At 53.3% G+C, this 16,512-nt stretch overlaps 1 protein-coding gene and 1 long non-coding RNA gene across 4 annotated transcripts in view; one reads left to right on the top strand and one right to left on the bottom strand.

Moving 5' to 3' along the window:
* PRKAG2 (protein kinase AMP-activated non-catalytic subunit gamma 2) overlaps positions 1–7,021 on the bottom strand; it is a 263,046-nt gene extending 256,025 nt beyond the window's left edge. Inside the window, exon 1 of one of the 3 annotated variants that reach the window (XM_079151049.1) lies at positions 3,015–7,021. In XM_079151049.1, the coding sequence (XP_079007175.1) occupies positions 3,015–3,128 (114 nt within the window). In that variant the 5' untranslated portion in view covers positions 3,129–7,021. The remainder of the gene's footprint in view (positions 1–3,014) is intronic. The other 2 variants (XM_079151047.1, XM_079151046.1) reach the window with 2 other exon arrangements.
* A 32-nt stretch (positions 7,022–7,053) lies between these two features.
* LOC306668042 lies at positions 7,054–15,365 on the top strand. Its single transcript, XR_013765714.1, has 3 exons — positions 7,054–9,201; positions 13,073–13,119; positions 13,245–15,365. It is a non-coding gene; the product is annotated as an uncharacterized lncRNA (long non-coding RNA).
* The last annotated feature ends 1,147 nt before the right edge of the window (positions 15,366–16,512 follow it).

Genomic DNA, 16,512 nt, shown 5'->3' with positions numbered 1-16,512 from the left:
TAGTTTGGGTCATTCCAAATTAACACCCAGACAAGAACAGGTTCAGCAGTTTAGCTCAGGTAGCGCAACTAAGGGAGTGGGGAGCGAGGCAGGGAGTCAGAAAGCCAAGGAGGGTGCAATGGGGGCTCAGCCCTGCCAGGGACCCCCAAGCCCTGAAGAGCCCACGTCAGAACTGTCCCCACCAGGAATACAGGAGCTAGGAGACTGCCCTCCAAGTACAGCCCTAGCAGGGCATTACCCTAGCACTTTCAGGTGTCCCTGCACAGGCTGAGCCCACTGCTGTACCCCGAGTCTTTCAGGCAGAGACAAAGGCACAAGCGGGCAGCTGTCTATCTCAGCGGCAGGGACTTTGGGGCAGCCACCGGGGAAGGGCAGGGCATTGACAGTGTTCACTGTCACTTCTCCATCCTTGGGAGGAGCTCCTCACTCCCTTTCCTGGTCTCAAGCAGGGTTGCCTGATAAGATGCAGGTCACCCAGTTTGACTAGAGTCCACATAAATGATGGATCATTTCTAGTAGGCATATCTCAGATGCTACAGGTTGATCTGAAATTCAAATTTAACTGGGCAGCTTGCATGTGTAGTAACGAGATCTGGCAACCCGTCTTCAAGGTCCTGTCTGGTCTGGTCTCAATCCATTCCCTAGGACCCTGGACCCTGGACCTCAAGACCTGACCTTCTTAAGACACAGCTTTTCACTGTATCTGGAAGAAGCCATTTCTCCCTCCAGGCCTGGGGTCTCTGTGCACACATCAGCCACAGCCATCTCCCCTTCCTCTCACCTCTACCAGCACCCATTGTCTGCTCTGGTCATCTCACGGCCTCAGAGGGCTTGCTAGCACGCCTGAAACCCTCACTTTCCCAGAAAGACTGTTAATTCTTATCTCTCCTACCAAGTGACCAACAGGTCGTTACTAGCTGGTAGACAAAGGGACCCTGAGGTCCCACCAGCAAGCATAAGCACTGTGAGGACTGAGACAAGGAGAGTACTGAGCATATAGTCGAACTCGGTTAACAACTAGATGAAACTAAGAATATTGTAAAACGCTGCCAGAGGCACCACTCACATTAAGAAGGGTCAGGGACCCCAAACACAGCATGCATTTTCAACAGTCACTATCTGGCTTCTAGCCCCTTAACTGGTTCTGGATTTTGTACTACGCTCCCACTGACATTGCCTCAGAACCACACACACACAAGCTCACACATGCATTGGAAACCAGATTTCCATCTGACCTCAATACAATATGGCTTGTCCACTGGACAAGGTCAAGTTCCTCTCTCTCTCTCTCTCTCTCTCTCTGTTGCCTCATTTTTAAATTAGACATGCATGTAATAGTCATATATGCATATAACACACTTTACATGGTAAAGAGCTTTTCCATGAATTATTTTATTTCAACATCCCTGTAAGGCAGGAAGAATGGGTATTATTAACTCCATCTGTCAAGCAGGGCAAACTGAATGGTTAAATGGTTGACCCACATGATCACTGTTTTAGCAGCAATTCTAAATTTCAATTTACAAATATGGCTTTTAAATGTCTTATTAGTGATGTAAGCAGGACATTTTCTTCTTCAAATAAAACCTTTGTTTCTGCATATTTGGGTCATCACCATGATGGCCATACAGCAGGGGTGGGGGGTGTCCAGTCATCTGCTCCCTGGGTGCTGGTCCCCTCCACTATCAGGGTGCCCAACTTCAGACTGCTCCTTAAGTACCCATAATATGCCTGGGGCTCAGAGCCCCTGGCCCTCAACTTCCTCAGTCAGGTGTCATAAATGCCAGAAGGAAAGTTTAAGCAGAAGGACCTTGGGGGAGAGTCTGGAAGGAAGGGCTTGCTCAGCATTCACAGGAGGAAATGTCTAGTACTATTCGCTGTGAAGAGTGAGTGGCCAGGCACTGGTAAGCCAGCTCCGCCTGAAGCTGTCAGGAAGGATTAGCTCTGACTAGGTGTGGAACTCACTGCACACTCCCACCCTGCCCAAAACTGCCATGCAGGAAGAGAACAAAATAGGCTTTATGGAGCCCTCTACCCATGTGTGCCCACGGGCTGTGCACGTGTGTCTGGGAGTGTGAGCAAGTGTGTGTGTGTGTGTGTGTGTGTGTGTGTGTGTGTGTGTGTGTGTGGTGTTCCGACATTTACTTGGTTGGTCCTGGCGGAGGGTGTGACCCAGTTGGGGGTTCCCTTCGGGTAAAGGTAAAGGCCTCGATGCACCTCCCACGACATGACCCCACTAACAGGGAGGCCAGGAAAAGGTCTGGAGCTACCTGGGCAGGTGTATGGGACCACAGGGTGGGTGCAGGACCCTACCCGCCGCTCCCTCTGGCTGGACAAGGTCGATCTGCAGACCGATCGATGTCGCCAAAGTCCAGTCCAGGTTGCCGGCGTGGCGGGTACTGAAGTTCGTGGCAGCCCTGCACAGTTTGGTAGCCCCGAACCCCCAAATATCACGCATGACCAAAATACACTCCCAGCGGGGCGTGTGCGGAGAAAGCCTGCAGAGAAGCCCCCGCCGCGGGCCCAGAAGCACTCCGAGGAAATTCGTGAGGAGAGAGATCTATTTGGGGGTGCAGTTACACTGCCGCCGCCACTGTCCCCACCCACCGCCCCTCCCCTTCGTCCCCGGCCTCTGCGCACAGCTCCACCCCGGCGGAGAGCAGTCCACACAGTCCTTTTTCAGCAAAACAACACGATGCACCGCCCCCACGCACCCGCACCCGGCTGGATCCAGGGCTACGCCCAACCGGCCACCAGCCGCGCCCGGCCTGGGGGCGCGCCCGGTGCCCCCACTCTTCTGCAGCCGCCCCCGCTCCGGACCGCTCCAGTGTTCGGGCCACACAAGGGTGGCAAGCGAGATCCAACCTCGCCTCTGCAGCCCAGCTCGGGCCCTGCCCCTCCACCCTTCCCCCCAGCTGCAGAAGTGACAGGAGGGGCACGCACGGCGCGCGCGGGGCGTCCCGCGTTAACCGCCTCGGCGCTGGGGTCGGGAGCGACAGCAGGCTGGGACTCACCGGAATGTGCACTCGCAGCGAACGCCTCTTCTGGCTGGGATTTTTCTTGCCACCGCTCCCGCCGGGGCTGGAAGCCTCTTTCTTCTTCTTGGTGTCCATGGCCGCGCTTCCCATAACTTTAACCAGAAGTTAATTCCGGTGACTCGTCCCTGGGGTTCTGCCCCCTCCCTGTCCTCCCCGGCCGCTGCCGTTGGACTGGAGCCGCGCGCTCTTTATGACTGTCCTTCCACCCCGAAGACACCTCGTGGGGACTTCCGCGGGGAGGGCGGGTGGAGCAGGTAACTCGCGCCGCGCCACCGGAGCGGATGGCGGTCGGCGGGGAGCGCTGAGTTGGAACGTGCTCTTTCTGCTACGGAATCATCGGGTGCAAAGTCAGTCGGAGCCAGAGCCCGTGCTGGTTGGGTTACGCGTGGCAGAGGTCTCCTGCTGGGTGACAAAGTTTCCTTCCTTTTGCAAAGCCAAGCAACATTTCCCTCCCTCTCGGCTCCTCCCCCAGATTCCCAGAGGTAATCTGAAAGGCAGGTGCTATGAAAAACAGTAGTGTGGAAAACAGCGCTCCTGTGCCCGTGCCTAGGTGGAGACCCTGGCGAGAGCGAGACGGTTGGTACAGAAACACTTAAGCCTCGGCCGGCCGCAGAATAAAGCAGCCAGGAGCCTGGGACCAGGGCCGCCCTCCTCTGCGGGCGAGAGGGAGGGCAGGAGGGGAAGAGGAGGTGCAAAGGCGAAGGCTCTTTGCAATTGGGCTACTGCGTGGCTGCAGGCAGAAGTTCTGGCGGCGGCTCGCAGGCCCTGCGGGCCGGAGGGCGCGCCCCGAGCCGGGCTGGGCCAGGAGGGCAGGGCGCCCGCCCCCAGCCCACCGCCGCGCCGCGGTCCCCGGGGACCGAGAGGGACAGTGAGGAGCCGGGCCTGGCACCGACGCAGGCTTCAGAGCGCGGGGCGGTGGAAGGCTGCGCGCGTTGAACAGGAAGTGCGCGGCGTGCGGCGCCACTGCCCCATTCCCCGTAGCCCCCGGGTCGCCGCGCGCTGTCCCCTGCGGCGGAGGCCGCTGGGACTTTCTCGGGGCTGATTTCTGACCCATCTCGGTGTCTCTGTTTAGGCGCGACCCCTGGAAACACGCATACGCACACGCGTCTCGTGCCTGCCGCAGACCCGGCGGCGAAGGGAACCCCGGGTTTTCGGGGGGCTGCGCGTTGACCAGCACAGGCTTCGCGGGAAACTCGGCCCTGCTGGGTCCCGCCCCACCTGGCACGCAGACCCCAATCCGCAAAGAGAGCGGTCTGTGTCCTGGGTGAGAGCGGGTTTTCCTCCCCCACCACCCACCCGGCGGTGCTTCGTCCAGACGTGTGCAGCCGATCCGCGGTAAAGCTCACGTTCCCGCGGCTGAGGGAAGAAATGAGTGAGAGAGGGCCCGAAAGCCAGGGCAAGGGGGCTCCACGTGCTGCCACAGTCCCTTAGAGACCCGGGACTGCGAAACTGGCACCGCCCTCTGCTGAGGCTCCGCCTTCCAGGTGCTCTCCGGGATAGCGCGACCTCAGCTGCGGGTGCTGGAAGTGGGGAGGTTGGGGTTCGCTTCCTCTCCTGCTTAGAGGACGCGGTGACTCCAAAGGTCACTGGAGCTTTCTGAATGCGGACATCAGCTCAGTCGTTCCCCGTGCTCAGTAGCGCACGCATTCCACCCAGAGGAAGAACACAGCAGGGACACCTTGGGGTCCCGTGAGCAGATGGCCTTAATTCCTCTCCAGGTGCTGCCTCCGCACAGTCCCTTTCGGAGGAGCAGTGGTTAGCGCGCTTTAGTGAAAGTGCCTTAGAAAAAGGGCTCGCCGCCTCCTCCGGGAAGCCCTGTTTCGGCCGCATTCGAGGCTCCCAGTTCAAGTTCCAGCCGTTTGGGTGAAAGTGCTGGTGTGGATGGTCCCTGATCACGGGGTGGGTTGTGGTCGGGTTTACCTATTTTCTTTTTTCCTGCTCTGCAGCCTAGAATGAAGCCAGACTGAAGGCCCCCTCAGTCGGGCAGCAGCGCCCGGCAGCAGTGCCCAGCAGCTCCCTGTCTGGGGGGCTCCACCAAGCTCCACCATGGCTCCCGGTGTGGGATTTCTGGGTCTTTTCCTGGGTGGCTCCAAGCTAAAGGATTCCAAGGGACCCAGCATGACCTTATCGTTTCACTAAGTGCTCAAATCTTCAGTTACAAGTAGTAGAGGTAGCCTTCGGTCTGCCAGTTGGGGTTAAATGACCAAGGGAATCCACCCTCACCCACTAAAAATCACTCCTGGATGTCATTTAAATGTCCTCTTTTTAGCTTAAAATGTTAATCCCTATCCCCATGATAATTTGCTGGGGCTCATAAATCATGCATTGGATGAGAACAGGGTTTGGAAGGAAAGATGGAGCCATTGGAAGGGAGCAGGCTGACCCGGGAGGAAGTCAGGGAAGAGCCACTGGGAAGAGCTCAGAAGGGGACACACAATGTTTCTTATCATATCACATATTTTCTGAACGGGGCAGTTTTAAGCAATTATTATAATGTATACTTTTGTCCACTGATTTCTATAAATTTGTACAATCCTTCATCCATAAAATAATTTGTTCCCTGAGTTTATTTTATTGGCGTCTGGGTTTTAGTGCATTTCAATCCTAAGTTAATACATTTTACTGTATCACTTGCATTTTAACAGCATTTCCCCCTCCTTTTGGTCCCATATGTTAATATTTCTGAAATCAGGTGTTTCCTTTAGGTGATGTCAGAGGAATCTTATCAGACATTTTTTTTCTTCCAAAAGATATTATTAAATTGATCACGTCTTCTGTCCAGATTGGAGGGAGCACTGTGATCGTTTTTCTTTGGGGCACTTTCTGAAAACCCTCATCTTCTGTTACCTGTGGGTGCACATACAGTTGTTTCAGCCAGCAGCTAGCTACATGTGGTATGCTCAAGCAGCTGTCCACACCACGACCCCTGGCATCCACACTGCTGAATGCCCTGCCTGTGACCTTCCCAAAATTAATGCAATCAAATCTGTGCTAAACAAAATACCAAAACCTTAAAGGGAGACAGGATAACTGATTTTGCCTTTTAAGCCTAGGGCTCCAATGTTGCTTGGCTCATTGATCCTGCCTTTGAGCAAAATTCTGATTTTTAGAAAATATTACATTAAAATATTCTTTATATTGCTGACGTGAGTTTTGGGCACGGTCATAAAATTTCCACCCAAGGCCAGTGCCTCATTCATCTCCCCCTGGTCTGCTCCGTCCTTCTGATTGATAGAAGGGAGAGAAAGAACTTGGCGGGAACCATCCTGTCTGCTCCAGAAGGACTACTGGAGTTCCACTCCTCACTGCCACTGCCACTGCGTGCCAGGATCACCATCTGGAAAAGGAAAGGGATGGTCTTTGCATGATTTCTAAGACCTTTTTAACCAGGGCTTGTATCTTGTCTGGATTATATTTTGTATGACCTCATTAATTTTATTGCTCTAGCAATTCATTTTTTAACCGAATTTTACAAAAGTACCATTCAACGTGAATTGGAAATTAAAAACAACAAAGAAATAACGATGACAGAAGCACCTCAGGTCTTTGACTAGAGATGGCTAGGGACAAGGCTTCCCATGGAGGGGAGCGGGGTGTGCTGAGTCGCTTCTCCACTTGACCTGCGGTTTGTCTGGGCGGGTGAGGGTGAGTCAATAGTCAGTGCACGGGGCTGTCGGGGGTTTTACATGCTTCAGCACATCCAGTGAGCAGGATCATTAACCGTGTTTCACAGCACAACTGGTGACTGTGGGACTGCTCTCCCACAACACTAGCATCACCCGCACAACTGGAGCACCCAATTCTGAGTGCTGTTCGCCCTCAGGGCTTCCGCTCAACTCACTGGCCCCTCACAATGATGGGCCAAACCCACCTCTTGCCAAACCAGGAGAGTGTTCCGTTCACAGAAGACAGTTTAACCTGCTGCACCAGAGCCAAGGCCTGCAACAGCGCTGGGAGGTGCAGGACAAGAAATAAACAAGTTAAGGTAAGGGGGCCTCCGCTCAGCTTAGGGGTGTCCTGGTGCTTTCATTTCACTTAGCCCGGTTTTCCAAGGGTGCTTGTCTCCTGTCCCTACTCCCACTTGTTCTTTTGTCTATTAATATCTCACATAAATGAAGATGACTTTGGAAGCCACAGGCCATCTTTGCACAGAACTGACAACTGAGAAGGGGTCAGAATTGGTGGTACACTCATGGATTCAAAGTCCCCACCTGCCCTGCCCTTGGAATGTCATAGATGTACGACTCTGGGGCACTCCAGATGGATATGTGTGTCTGGTGGATCCTCCTCCTTGCTGGCAGTGCCTCCCACGTGGGAAAGGAGAGAGGAAGATAAGTGATCTCTAATGTCTATTAGCCCCCCTGAGAGAACATCATATGCACTTTACTGTGGAGGGAAGCTGCATCCCAGTTGCCAGTGAATGCTTTGCATCCATTAACTTATGTCCCTTGGTCCCATTGCTGTACCCTCTGTGAAAACAGAACAAGTGTGCCCCCTCCTCTTTTAAGAGCTATACACAAGACTACCAAGACTCAAGGAAATGCCTCCAAGGTGACTTAGACAAGCTACAAAACATCTCTGCTGCCTTGTTTCCAGCCAGTGACACAGGGTTGTGACAGCAACAGCTAACATGTTCAGGACCCCAGGGACTCAGTTCCATGCCAAAAGCCACTCAGAAAGAGGATCTGACAAGCTGTGAGCTCAGGGCCTCTGTAAATGCTGTGACAACTCCCTGCACACCAAGCTCAGGGTGTGTAACCTGATGGTGACAACGAAGACCAGCAGGCACACTCCCACTTCCACCTTCCTCTCAGCCTGGCACTCACCAATGTGAAGGTAGCCCTGAATATTGATACCTGAGGGGCGCAGAGGCAGGGGCTCCCCCAGGGCGAGTGGAACCCTGCTCTGAGGTGCCAGATCTCCTGGCCACTCCCTTCTTGGGTGCCTGTTCATTTTCTGGGTCACCCAAACCAGCCCCCTTCTTGATCTCCTTTCAGGCTGCCCTTGGTCCATAATGCCAGGCGACCTCAGGCAGTTCTGATGGAGAAATCCAAGAGGAACTTTGGGTCGCGGCAAGGGTGAACTCTGTGGCAATGTGCTCCCCAGGGTCAGACTTGCTGTTCACGTCTTCCCTCTGGGGAAGAGCCTGGGTCTTTGCCAGCTCCGTGCCTAAAAGCACGCTCAGCAGTTCTCCAGAACAACAGATTCAGCAAGCAGGGAGCGTGTGACCATGCAGCACCACGCCACACCATGGAGAAGCGTGTTTGCTAAATAAAAGGTGGGTAACCCAGCCACCAACTCCCTTCCTAAGGGTACTAGTCACGCAGACAGCATAGCTGGGAATGAAGTCTCCGGCTCTGCCAACAGCTGCCGTGGTCATTGACCCACAGTGTGCCTCGTGTGGCTTTTGTTCTAGTGATCCGTGTCACCTCCCACCGGTGGAACATCTGGGCTCCCCAGGTTGCAGAATGTGACTAAAGGTCTGTGTGTGTCAGCTCTGGACTTAGTTATGAGCATGCGGTCGGCAGACCATCAACCTTGGGAAATGTGGAGTCCTCTATGATCTGAATATGGCTCTTGACTATTTTCTGACCCTCTTGACCATCTAGCCATTGGTACATGAGTAAATAATGCAAATCAATCATAATTTCCTGAGCAAACAAAGTTATTTTGGCAATTACACCAGCTCCAAATTGCCTACCCTGGAGCATAAATGTGGAGGGCCTGTCTGACCCTCTGGCTTACCAGCACCGCTGATGTCATCCGCTAAGGCAACACGTAGCTGACATCCAGGCTTGCCCTCTAGAACGTCTGTCAGGGCTGTACATCAAGACTCCAGGAGGAAATAAATGTACATGCCATCTGTGCCCTTGGCGTGGGCAACAGGGGTGACCTTGATTTTCAGGTGCACACAGGCACCTTTGATCTTCAAGCCCCATTGGAAAGGCACAGAGGAAGCTGTCTGAGTCAGCCCCATGCGACCTTGCCCGAGTCCACTGTTGTCCTTGTGTCTTAGCACTTCATTCTGCAATCAATCAATGTCTGTCTGGTGCCCAGACGAATCCCACAGAGATGTCCAGTTCAAGGACTCCGGGCATGCAGGGCAGTTCTCAAGGACATGGTGGTTTCTGACAACTCTCCTTATGCCAATGTGGATCAAAAGGTATTTTGTACAATGTTCCTAAATATAACCTAAGAATTACATGAGGTCTGGGAAGAGAGCAGGGGAGGGAGAAGCCTTCCAAGTGGGACTCTCCGTGGCTTACACAAGGTCCCTTCACATCGACGCCACTCGCGGGGCCAGCAGCGCCACTGTGCTGACAGCCTGGCTTTGCTTTTTCTGTCCCCACCTATTACAGCTTGTACCTTCTAGGTCAAAAGCAAAGCATGATCACTAAGTTCCTTGTCCTCTGGCTTGTGTACGAGAACATTTTCTTGTCATTGTAGAGCTTACTTGCCATGGCTCACGGGCTTCCCAGCACTTGTGGGATGGATGCATAAATTTCTTTGGGTGACCTCAGGTTTCTGCTCAGAGATGCATTCCCTGTCCCAGCCTGGTCTGTACTGCTGGAAACGACAGCCCCAGGATCTTCTGCCAGCTGGCATCTGGCCAGGTTTGGCCAGCCGGAGACAGTGTGGGGAGGCAGGAGCTGGAGGAGCAGGGAGGCAGGGGTCTCCTGCTCTGATTTCACTTCGCCAGTCCTGAGCACCACCTGAGAGCCCCTGGACGTTGGAGCAGCAGCCTGAGGCCTGAGTGGGAGCCTGCAGGCTCCTGGAGGAGAGTGACCAGTGGGCCTGGGATGTTCCAGGTTTGGTGGAAGAAGGTCAGGTGGGGCTCGCCCTTCCCTCGGCAGGACTGGCTTTCACCTAAGTGTGGACCATCAGCTGGGTGAGCAGAGGCCTGGTGCAGCAGGCTCCTGGGAGTGGGGAGGAGGGTGCGTGGCACCAGCGTCTGGGAGCTCCGCTGAATAGGGAGCAGGAACAGGGTGGTGGACGGGGAGGAAGGGTCAGGAGAGGATTTTTCCAACTCGGGTACATTGCTGCACGTTTGTGTGTTAGGACAACCCCAAAACCAGGCAGGGCAGGGCATGGGTGGTGTAGGGACAAGGGGGAAAGGACAGGAGCCTGGAGTGGGAGCAGACTCAGTGCAGGGGCCAGAGCCTGTGAGCCCTGTGGCAGGAGAGGCCCAGTCGCAGGCACAGACACTGGGAGACCAGACTTGTTTTCTTGCTGACTAGCAAGCAGTGCCACCTGCTGATGAGGGGCAGGTGCCAGGAGAGAGGTGGGAAGCATCCTGGGGGAGGGGGAGGGCAAGGGACACGCAGGCACTTTCCTGAACAGAAAGAGGCTTGTGCCTGGCTGGGCAGTGAGCTCCGCATCTTGGAGATTGTCTTAGATGGCCGCGTTCTCCTGGGATGGCTGCATAGTATTCCGCTGTATGCACAGCACAGGATTTGTGGCTAGCATTATTTACTTACTACGTTATGTTTATGTAAGCAGTTCCCTGCCGATGAGAACCTAGGCAGCTCCCAGGGCTGGCAAGCTCAGGCGCAGCGCGTTTCACACAATTAGGAGTGCTCTGAAGGGCACAGGCTCAGCGGGGAAGGGGCATGTTGGGAATTTCAGCAGGAGGCTGCTCAGTCCTCCTGGAGGCTGGTCGATCCGCACAGCCAACATGGCACCATGCCGGTCTCTGCACCCACGGGAACACAACCTGTCTCCAGCTTTCTGACACCTGCCAATCTGTTAGGTTCAAAGAGTGCCTCCTTCATTTGCTGTGCATTTTCCTGTGATGAATGAGGATGAATCTCTCTGTACATTTGTATTTCTTTCGCGTTGCCTTTCTGTGAATTGTCTGTGATTTCCCCCAGGCTCCTGTTGGATTGCAGGGCTTTTCTCGTGCACCAGCAGGCGTTCTTCAGATACCAAAGAAATTCGCCCAGAGCTAGGAAATTAGTCAGTGCTGGGACTTGCCCGTAACTCTTCCCTGTTTATTAGCTGTCTTTTGACTTTGTTTATCACCCTTTTCCATGCAGAAGTTCTCCCACACATGGATCACTTTGTTAATTGGGGGAGGGCAACCAGGGATTAACCCGGGGGCCACACCCCCAGCCGTTTTTACTCTTTTTAATTTTGAGACAGGATCTCACTAAATTGCTAAGGTTGGTCTCAAACTTGCAATCCTCCTGCCTCAGCCTCCCGAGTCACTGGGATTATAGGCATGGGCCACCGCACCCAATATTAATTTGTTTTTATGTCTACTGGGGTTTTCGGTCACATTCAGAGATGTCCTTCCTATTTCAAAATTATTTCTAAAACATCCCCCATATTTACTTCTGCATTTTTATGCTTTCGTTTTTTGCATGCAAATCATTTTACGTTTAAGTCTTTGATCTTCTTGTTATTTATTTTGGAAAAGATATGAAGCAGTGGAAGAAGGAGATACACTTTCATAGTAATTTTTGTTTTATCTCCTGAGAGTGGAAGCCACTCTGGCAGGAACCTAGGCCCTAGTCTGGCTGAGCTGGCACTCACCTTCCCAGCTGGGCAGATAGGCACCTCTTGGAGCATCTTATCTGAGAAAGAAGACAGCTGGCCTGGATGACTTCACAGGTCCTCTCCATCAGACAGGTATGAATCTCCCAAGGATGCTCCCTTCTTTCTCTGAGTTCTTTGAGCACTAAGATGGACACCAAAAGATTGTGCTCAGTATAAGGAACCACTGCCTTTTCTTCCTGTGTTCAATTAATATTTATTGAGTGCATGTTGTGTGATGAATCAGCAGAAGCCTGACTCCGGGCTGGGGACCCCAAGGGTCCAGCCTGCTGATGGCAAATCAGGAGTGCCAGCCCCGCAAGAACTAAGCTGACTGAAGGTGGATTATATGTTGGACGAACAGATGGGAAAACACCTGATAAACTACTCCCATTGCAGAGGGAGAATCAATAAGCATGTGAGCACTTCCTGTTTCACAGAGTGTTCATAGATGTGAGCTCACTGAATTCTCACACGCACTATAAGGGTCAGAGGGTTGAGTGACTTTTACAGGGAATCTGTTGTGTCAGATGTAAGGGTGAGCTTGTTGGGTTTTATAGGTGTTGATTTTATGAGTCTTTCTAGAGTGTTTTCTAGATTGCTGGAGGCCCATAAATGGATACCACCCAAGGAGCAGGTGGAAGGGATTTCTAGACAGAAGAGAGGTCATGAAGGATTTGAGAAGGGTACTGCTTGTGTGCTAGGCTTTGGATGGGCTCAGGAGGGAGCAGGGAGGCAGCAGGTCTTTGGGACAGAACTCAGAAGAGGCACAAGATCACAGTGGGGCAGGCTGCTTCTGTCTAGAGTGTTGAGCAGGACTGTCTGAAACCATGTTAGAAAGGACCCCACCTTATCAGGGCCAGGCCTAACATGCAAAGATCCCTGTTGGTCTTATATCCAAGAACAGTTGTCTTGCTCCTGAATTTTTGCCATTTGCACTTGTGGGCTGGGCTAGCTAGAACAGGGAGCATCAGAGCCGTTACCCTTAGCTGCGGCTACTCCTGGCTTTGTGTATCCTGCAAGAAGCATGCACGATTTGCTGAATATTCCTTCCAGGGGAACTTGCATTCAGCACCAATGGAGGTTGCCATTATTCCTCTTTCCTGGTTCCCGCTTCACACTGGGGACTTGTTCCTGGGTGGCCCATCAGAGCTCTTCCCTGGGGTTCTAGCTGGACCTGACAGAGCCCGTTTAGTTCTTATCCCAAAGCCATGCAACTTCAACCTGGAGCTGCCCCCCTCCAGGGAAAGCGAGCCTGCCAGCCTGAATATAGCACCCAGAGTGGGAAGAACTCAGAACATAGCACCCACAGTTGAAAGCCTACTTCCTGTAGTCCCTGAGTCCAGTTTCCCTTCTGCCTCTCCCTCCAAGCCAAGGAAATGCCACACTGTCTTAAGTGAGAATTGGATTTCTGTCTCTTGCAATCCAAAGCCCTAATTTCTCAATTTTAATTAATTAATTTTTTTTTTTTTTTTTTTTTTTTTTTTGCCTTCTTGTAGGTTATTTTTTCTAGAACAATCTGGGGAGGAAGCAGGGAAGAGAGAAGGTAAGAGAGAAGGTTAGTTACTCACTTCAGGCAGAGTAACTAATATGAGTTATTGGTGTTCCTGCCGCCCCCCCCCCGCCCCCCGGCACCTGATCCATGGCCACCAACATCCCTCTATGCTGCAGGGAGTCCTGCTCTCCTGACCAGCAACCTGCCAGAGGTCCTGCAGCGTCACGTGGCAGCCGGGCCTAACAGGGGCCACCCTGTGCTGCTCACAGAGCCCACTCTGAGCATCCGTGAGGAAGGAGGCAGCCTTAGTCACACCCAGGACCCAGCCATCCCCCAGGATGGGTGGCCACGGCTCCCCCCAGTGTTCATGGGAAGCAGGACCATTTCACAGGCCAGGAGCAGCGGAGACCTTGGGAAGTCTTGCCACTCTGGGAATCTAGATGAATAACTGATGGAACCTACGTGCCTAAATCTTTTCCTATAGGAAAAGGACTTTTCCCTTTGTCATTGAAGAAGGCCGGCCAAAGCTCACAAATAATCAGGATTGGCAACGTCCATCAATGGTGTTTCGAGTTACCCGAGCAAGAAAAATACACAGTGAGCACAGAAGCCAAGACTCAGAACATCAAGCCAATGTTGGTCATTTACTTTGACAAGCATAATTCAGGTTCCATTTATTTATGGTAAAATTCCCATGGCGCTGTAAACAGATAACCCCGGCTGGCAGGAGGGCGGAGGAGTGAGGAAAAGCACCCACTTTCCTTTGGTTTTTCTCTTACCACTTCCTGAATTTTTTCTTTTGACCCTAGTATCTCTTTCCGTTTTTAAATTCAGATTCACCAAATGGTTGCTCCTAGGGCAACACAAGATTGCAAAACGCCCTGCCTTGGATTTACTTCTCCGTTTTGCTTTCATTTCAAGAGAACATAAATAATAGCATTGTGATATTTCTTGGAGAAAGTCTACATTTATTCTAACCATTTTCTCTTGGCTTAAAATATTTTAGAGCTCTCTTTGCAAAAGTTGATATAGAGCCAGGCTTAGAGCAAGGGACAAAGATGCAAAAATGTCAATGTCAGTAAGTTTGTGATGGAACATTTGTGAAACCTAGCAACAGTGCCAGCATAGCGTAGGCACATAAATGATCCATCACGGTTTCTCTGTAGGTTAAGGTAAAATCCCTCTGTCACAGTCTCTGGCACATCTCCCCAGTCTGTGAATTTTGCTCTAACTGACCCTTACCAATGAAAAATTGGGCCTGAAAAGTTGTCAGGCTAAAACACTGGCATCTCAGTCCGCCTCTCTCCTTCACTGTACCACAAACTGCCAAGTCCACGATGTCCCTCTTCCCTACTGTATCGCCGTCAGCTAAAACTTCAGGCAAGCAGCCGCCCAGAGGGAACTAGACATGCAAGAGAGGTGACGGGGAGGCACAGGGAGAGGCGGGAGTGGGCCCGACAGCTCTGGGCAAGAGAAGTCCCAGACTGCGGCGCGGTTCTGAGAAAGTCCCTGCCGGACAGGGGCAGCCACCAAGCAGAAGCCTTTAGTGAGAGGAGTCTCAGAAAGACAGGAGGGGCCCCTCCGGGTTCTGTTTTCACCCAGGGACAGCCAGAGAACGTGTGGAGGACCCACAGGGAAGGTTCTGGGCTGTCAGTGGAGGATGGCTCTGCCGTGCGTCCCTTGGAAGGAGCACTGAGGACACCACGGGGCCACAGGTCCCCCTGCGCCACACACAGTCGCGTTACTGCATGTGTTTGGGACGCAGCTCCCCCTTCATTCCTTGGGCCTCTCATCTTGGAAGAAACACGAGGGAGTAAGATGGGCGTAACCACAAGCCCAGTGCTGCCACCACTTGGCGCCACGAGGGGCCTGGGGCTCTCCTTCCCCACTAGGGCATCTTTCCTAAACGTGCGTGGCTTGCCTGGTGGTGGGATGCAAACCTTCCTCCTGAGACCCTGAGCCTGGAGGATCACGCCCTCCTCAAGCCAGGTCGGGTCACCCGCGGTCACCCACGTCGGGAGGATCCAAGTGGCACCAGCTTTCACACACTCCTCCTGGGCCCCTGCCAACCAGCCAGACCTCTGCTGGGGACTGAGGTCAGTTAACCCCTTCAGTAAGTGATACTTCTTCCCACTCCTGCCCCCAGAGGCAGGCATCAAAGGATCCTACTGGTAGCTGTGACTTGTGGCTCACAGGGACCCTCGCTTTATCTCCTGGGGAGAGTGTACCCCCTCTGGGATCAGGACACTTAGCCCTACAGAGTCCAGAGTTGCAGGGTCAGGGAGCATAGTCCCTCCCAGTGGGTCACTGCAGTGATGGTGAGTGGGGCCACTCCTGCCTCCACCCTGTGGTCCCTGGGCCCACATGTGCCTGCTGTGGGAGGCCGTGCCCAGTGCCCATTCAGTGCCTCTGCTGTGTCTGAGGCTTGCTTTTCTCATCCTTGCCATGTCCCCTGGGGCTGCAGCCCTGCCTTCGCCTGACCACTGCAGTCCTGGGTGAGACCTGCCTGTTCTGGATGTGCCATCCAACAAGCCATAAGACCCTCCATCAAGGTTCTCCCCACAGGCCTTCTCGGCCAGGCTCCTCCACTGGATGCTGCTCTGGGGGGGTCACATGCCTGTGGGACTTGATGCTGCTCTGTGGGCAGCAAAGCAAATACACTCCTGGAGTAGGAATCTGCCCTTGTGGCTCTTCCACAAGCAAAGGGACTTAACTTGCTTCTGAGTAGACGGCTGGGCCCCTCCAGGAGCAGCACCATATTGGAGGCTCAGCTTGGCCTCAGTTACTGGTTGGAAATTCAGGGGTGGCATATGTCAGTGGGAACCTGTGCTGTCAATCTTCTGTCTGGCCTTCCTCCCTGCCACTCTGGCCGCTCCATTCACATGTCCTGTTGAGTACCAGGGTGGCTGGGGAGTCATTTTGGGCACTGTGTTGTTCAAGGCATCCTCCATGGTAGCTGCTCCCTGGTGGACATCAATGTGTGATACAAAACACCTTGTGTTCACCCCATGGGGCCAACTGCTTCCCTCTACCTGGGCCTCCTTTCCTCTGACCTTCAGTCCTTTTGCTGCCGGGCCCTACCCTACTGACCAACCATGACCCAGGCACCTGTGCTTATTCTCAGCTCAGTCTGCTTCTTCTACACCTTGGGATGAACGGTGTACTTCCCACAGGCTTGCCCTGGGGGGGGGGGGGGGGGGGGCGTGTCCTCTCCACTGTCATTCAGAGCTGTCTGTAAACATGATGTCATGTAGCTGCCGGAAATTTTCAATTATCCCCCCTTAGAATGACCATCTGTCAGTCAAGCCTGGACTTTCCCCACTTCTTAGGCTGGTCCTGTGGGACCTCCCTTCCCCATACGGACACAGGTGTCAGCTGACAAGGAGTACCAATGTAACCCTAGCAGATGGCCTGGGGTGGGAACACCTGTTCAGGCAACCTCTT

This window comes from Sciurus vulgaris (genome assembly GCF_902686455.1).
Source record: "Sciurus vulgaris genome assembly, chromosome: 8".
In the NCBI taxonomy this organism is placed as follows: Eukaryota; Metazoa; Chordata; class Mammalia; order Rodentia; family Sciuridae; genus Sciurus; species Sciurus vulgaris.
The sequence above is the reverse complement of the archived record's forward strand: the minus strand, read 5'-3'. Positions and strand labels throughout refer to the sequence as shown.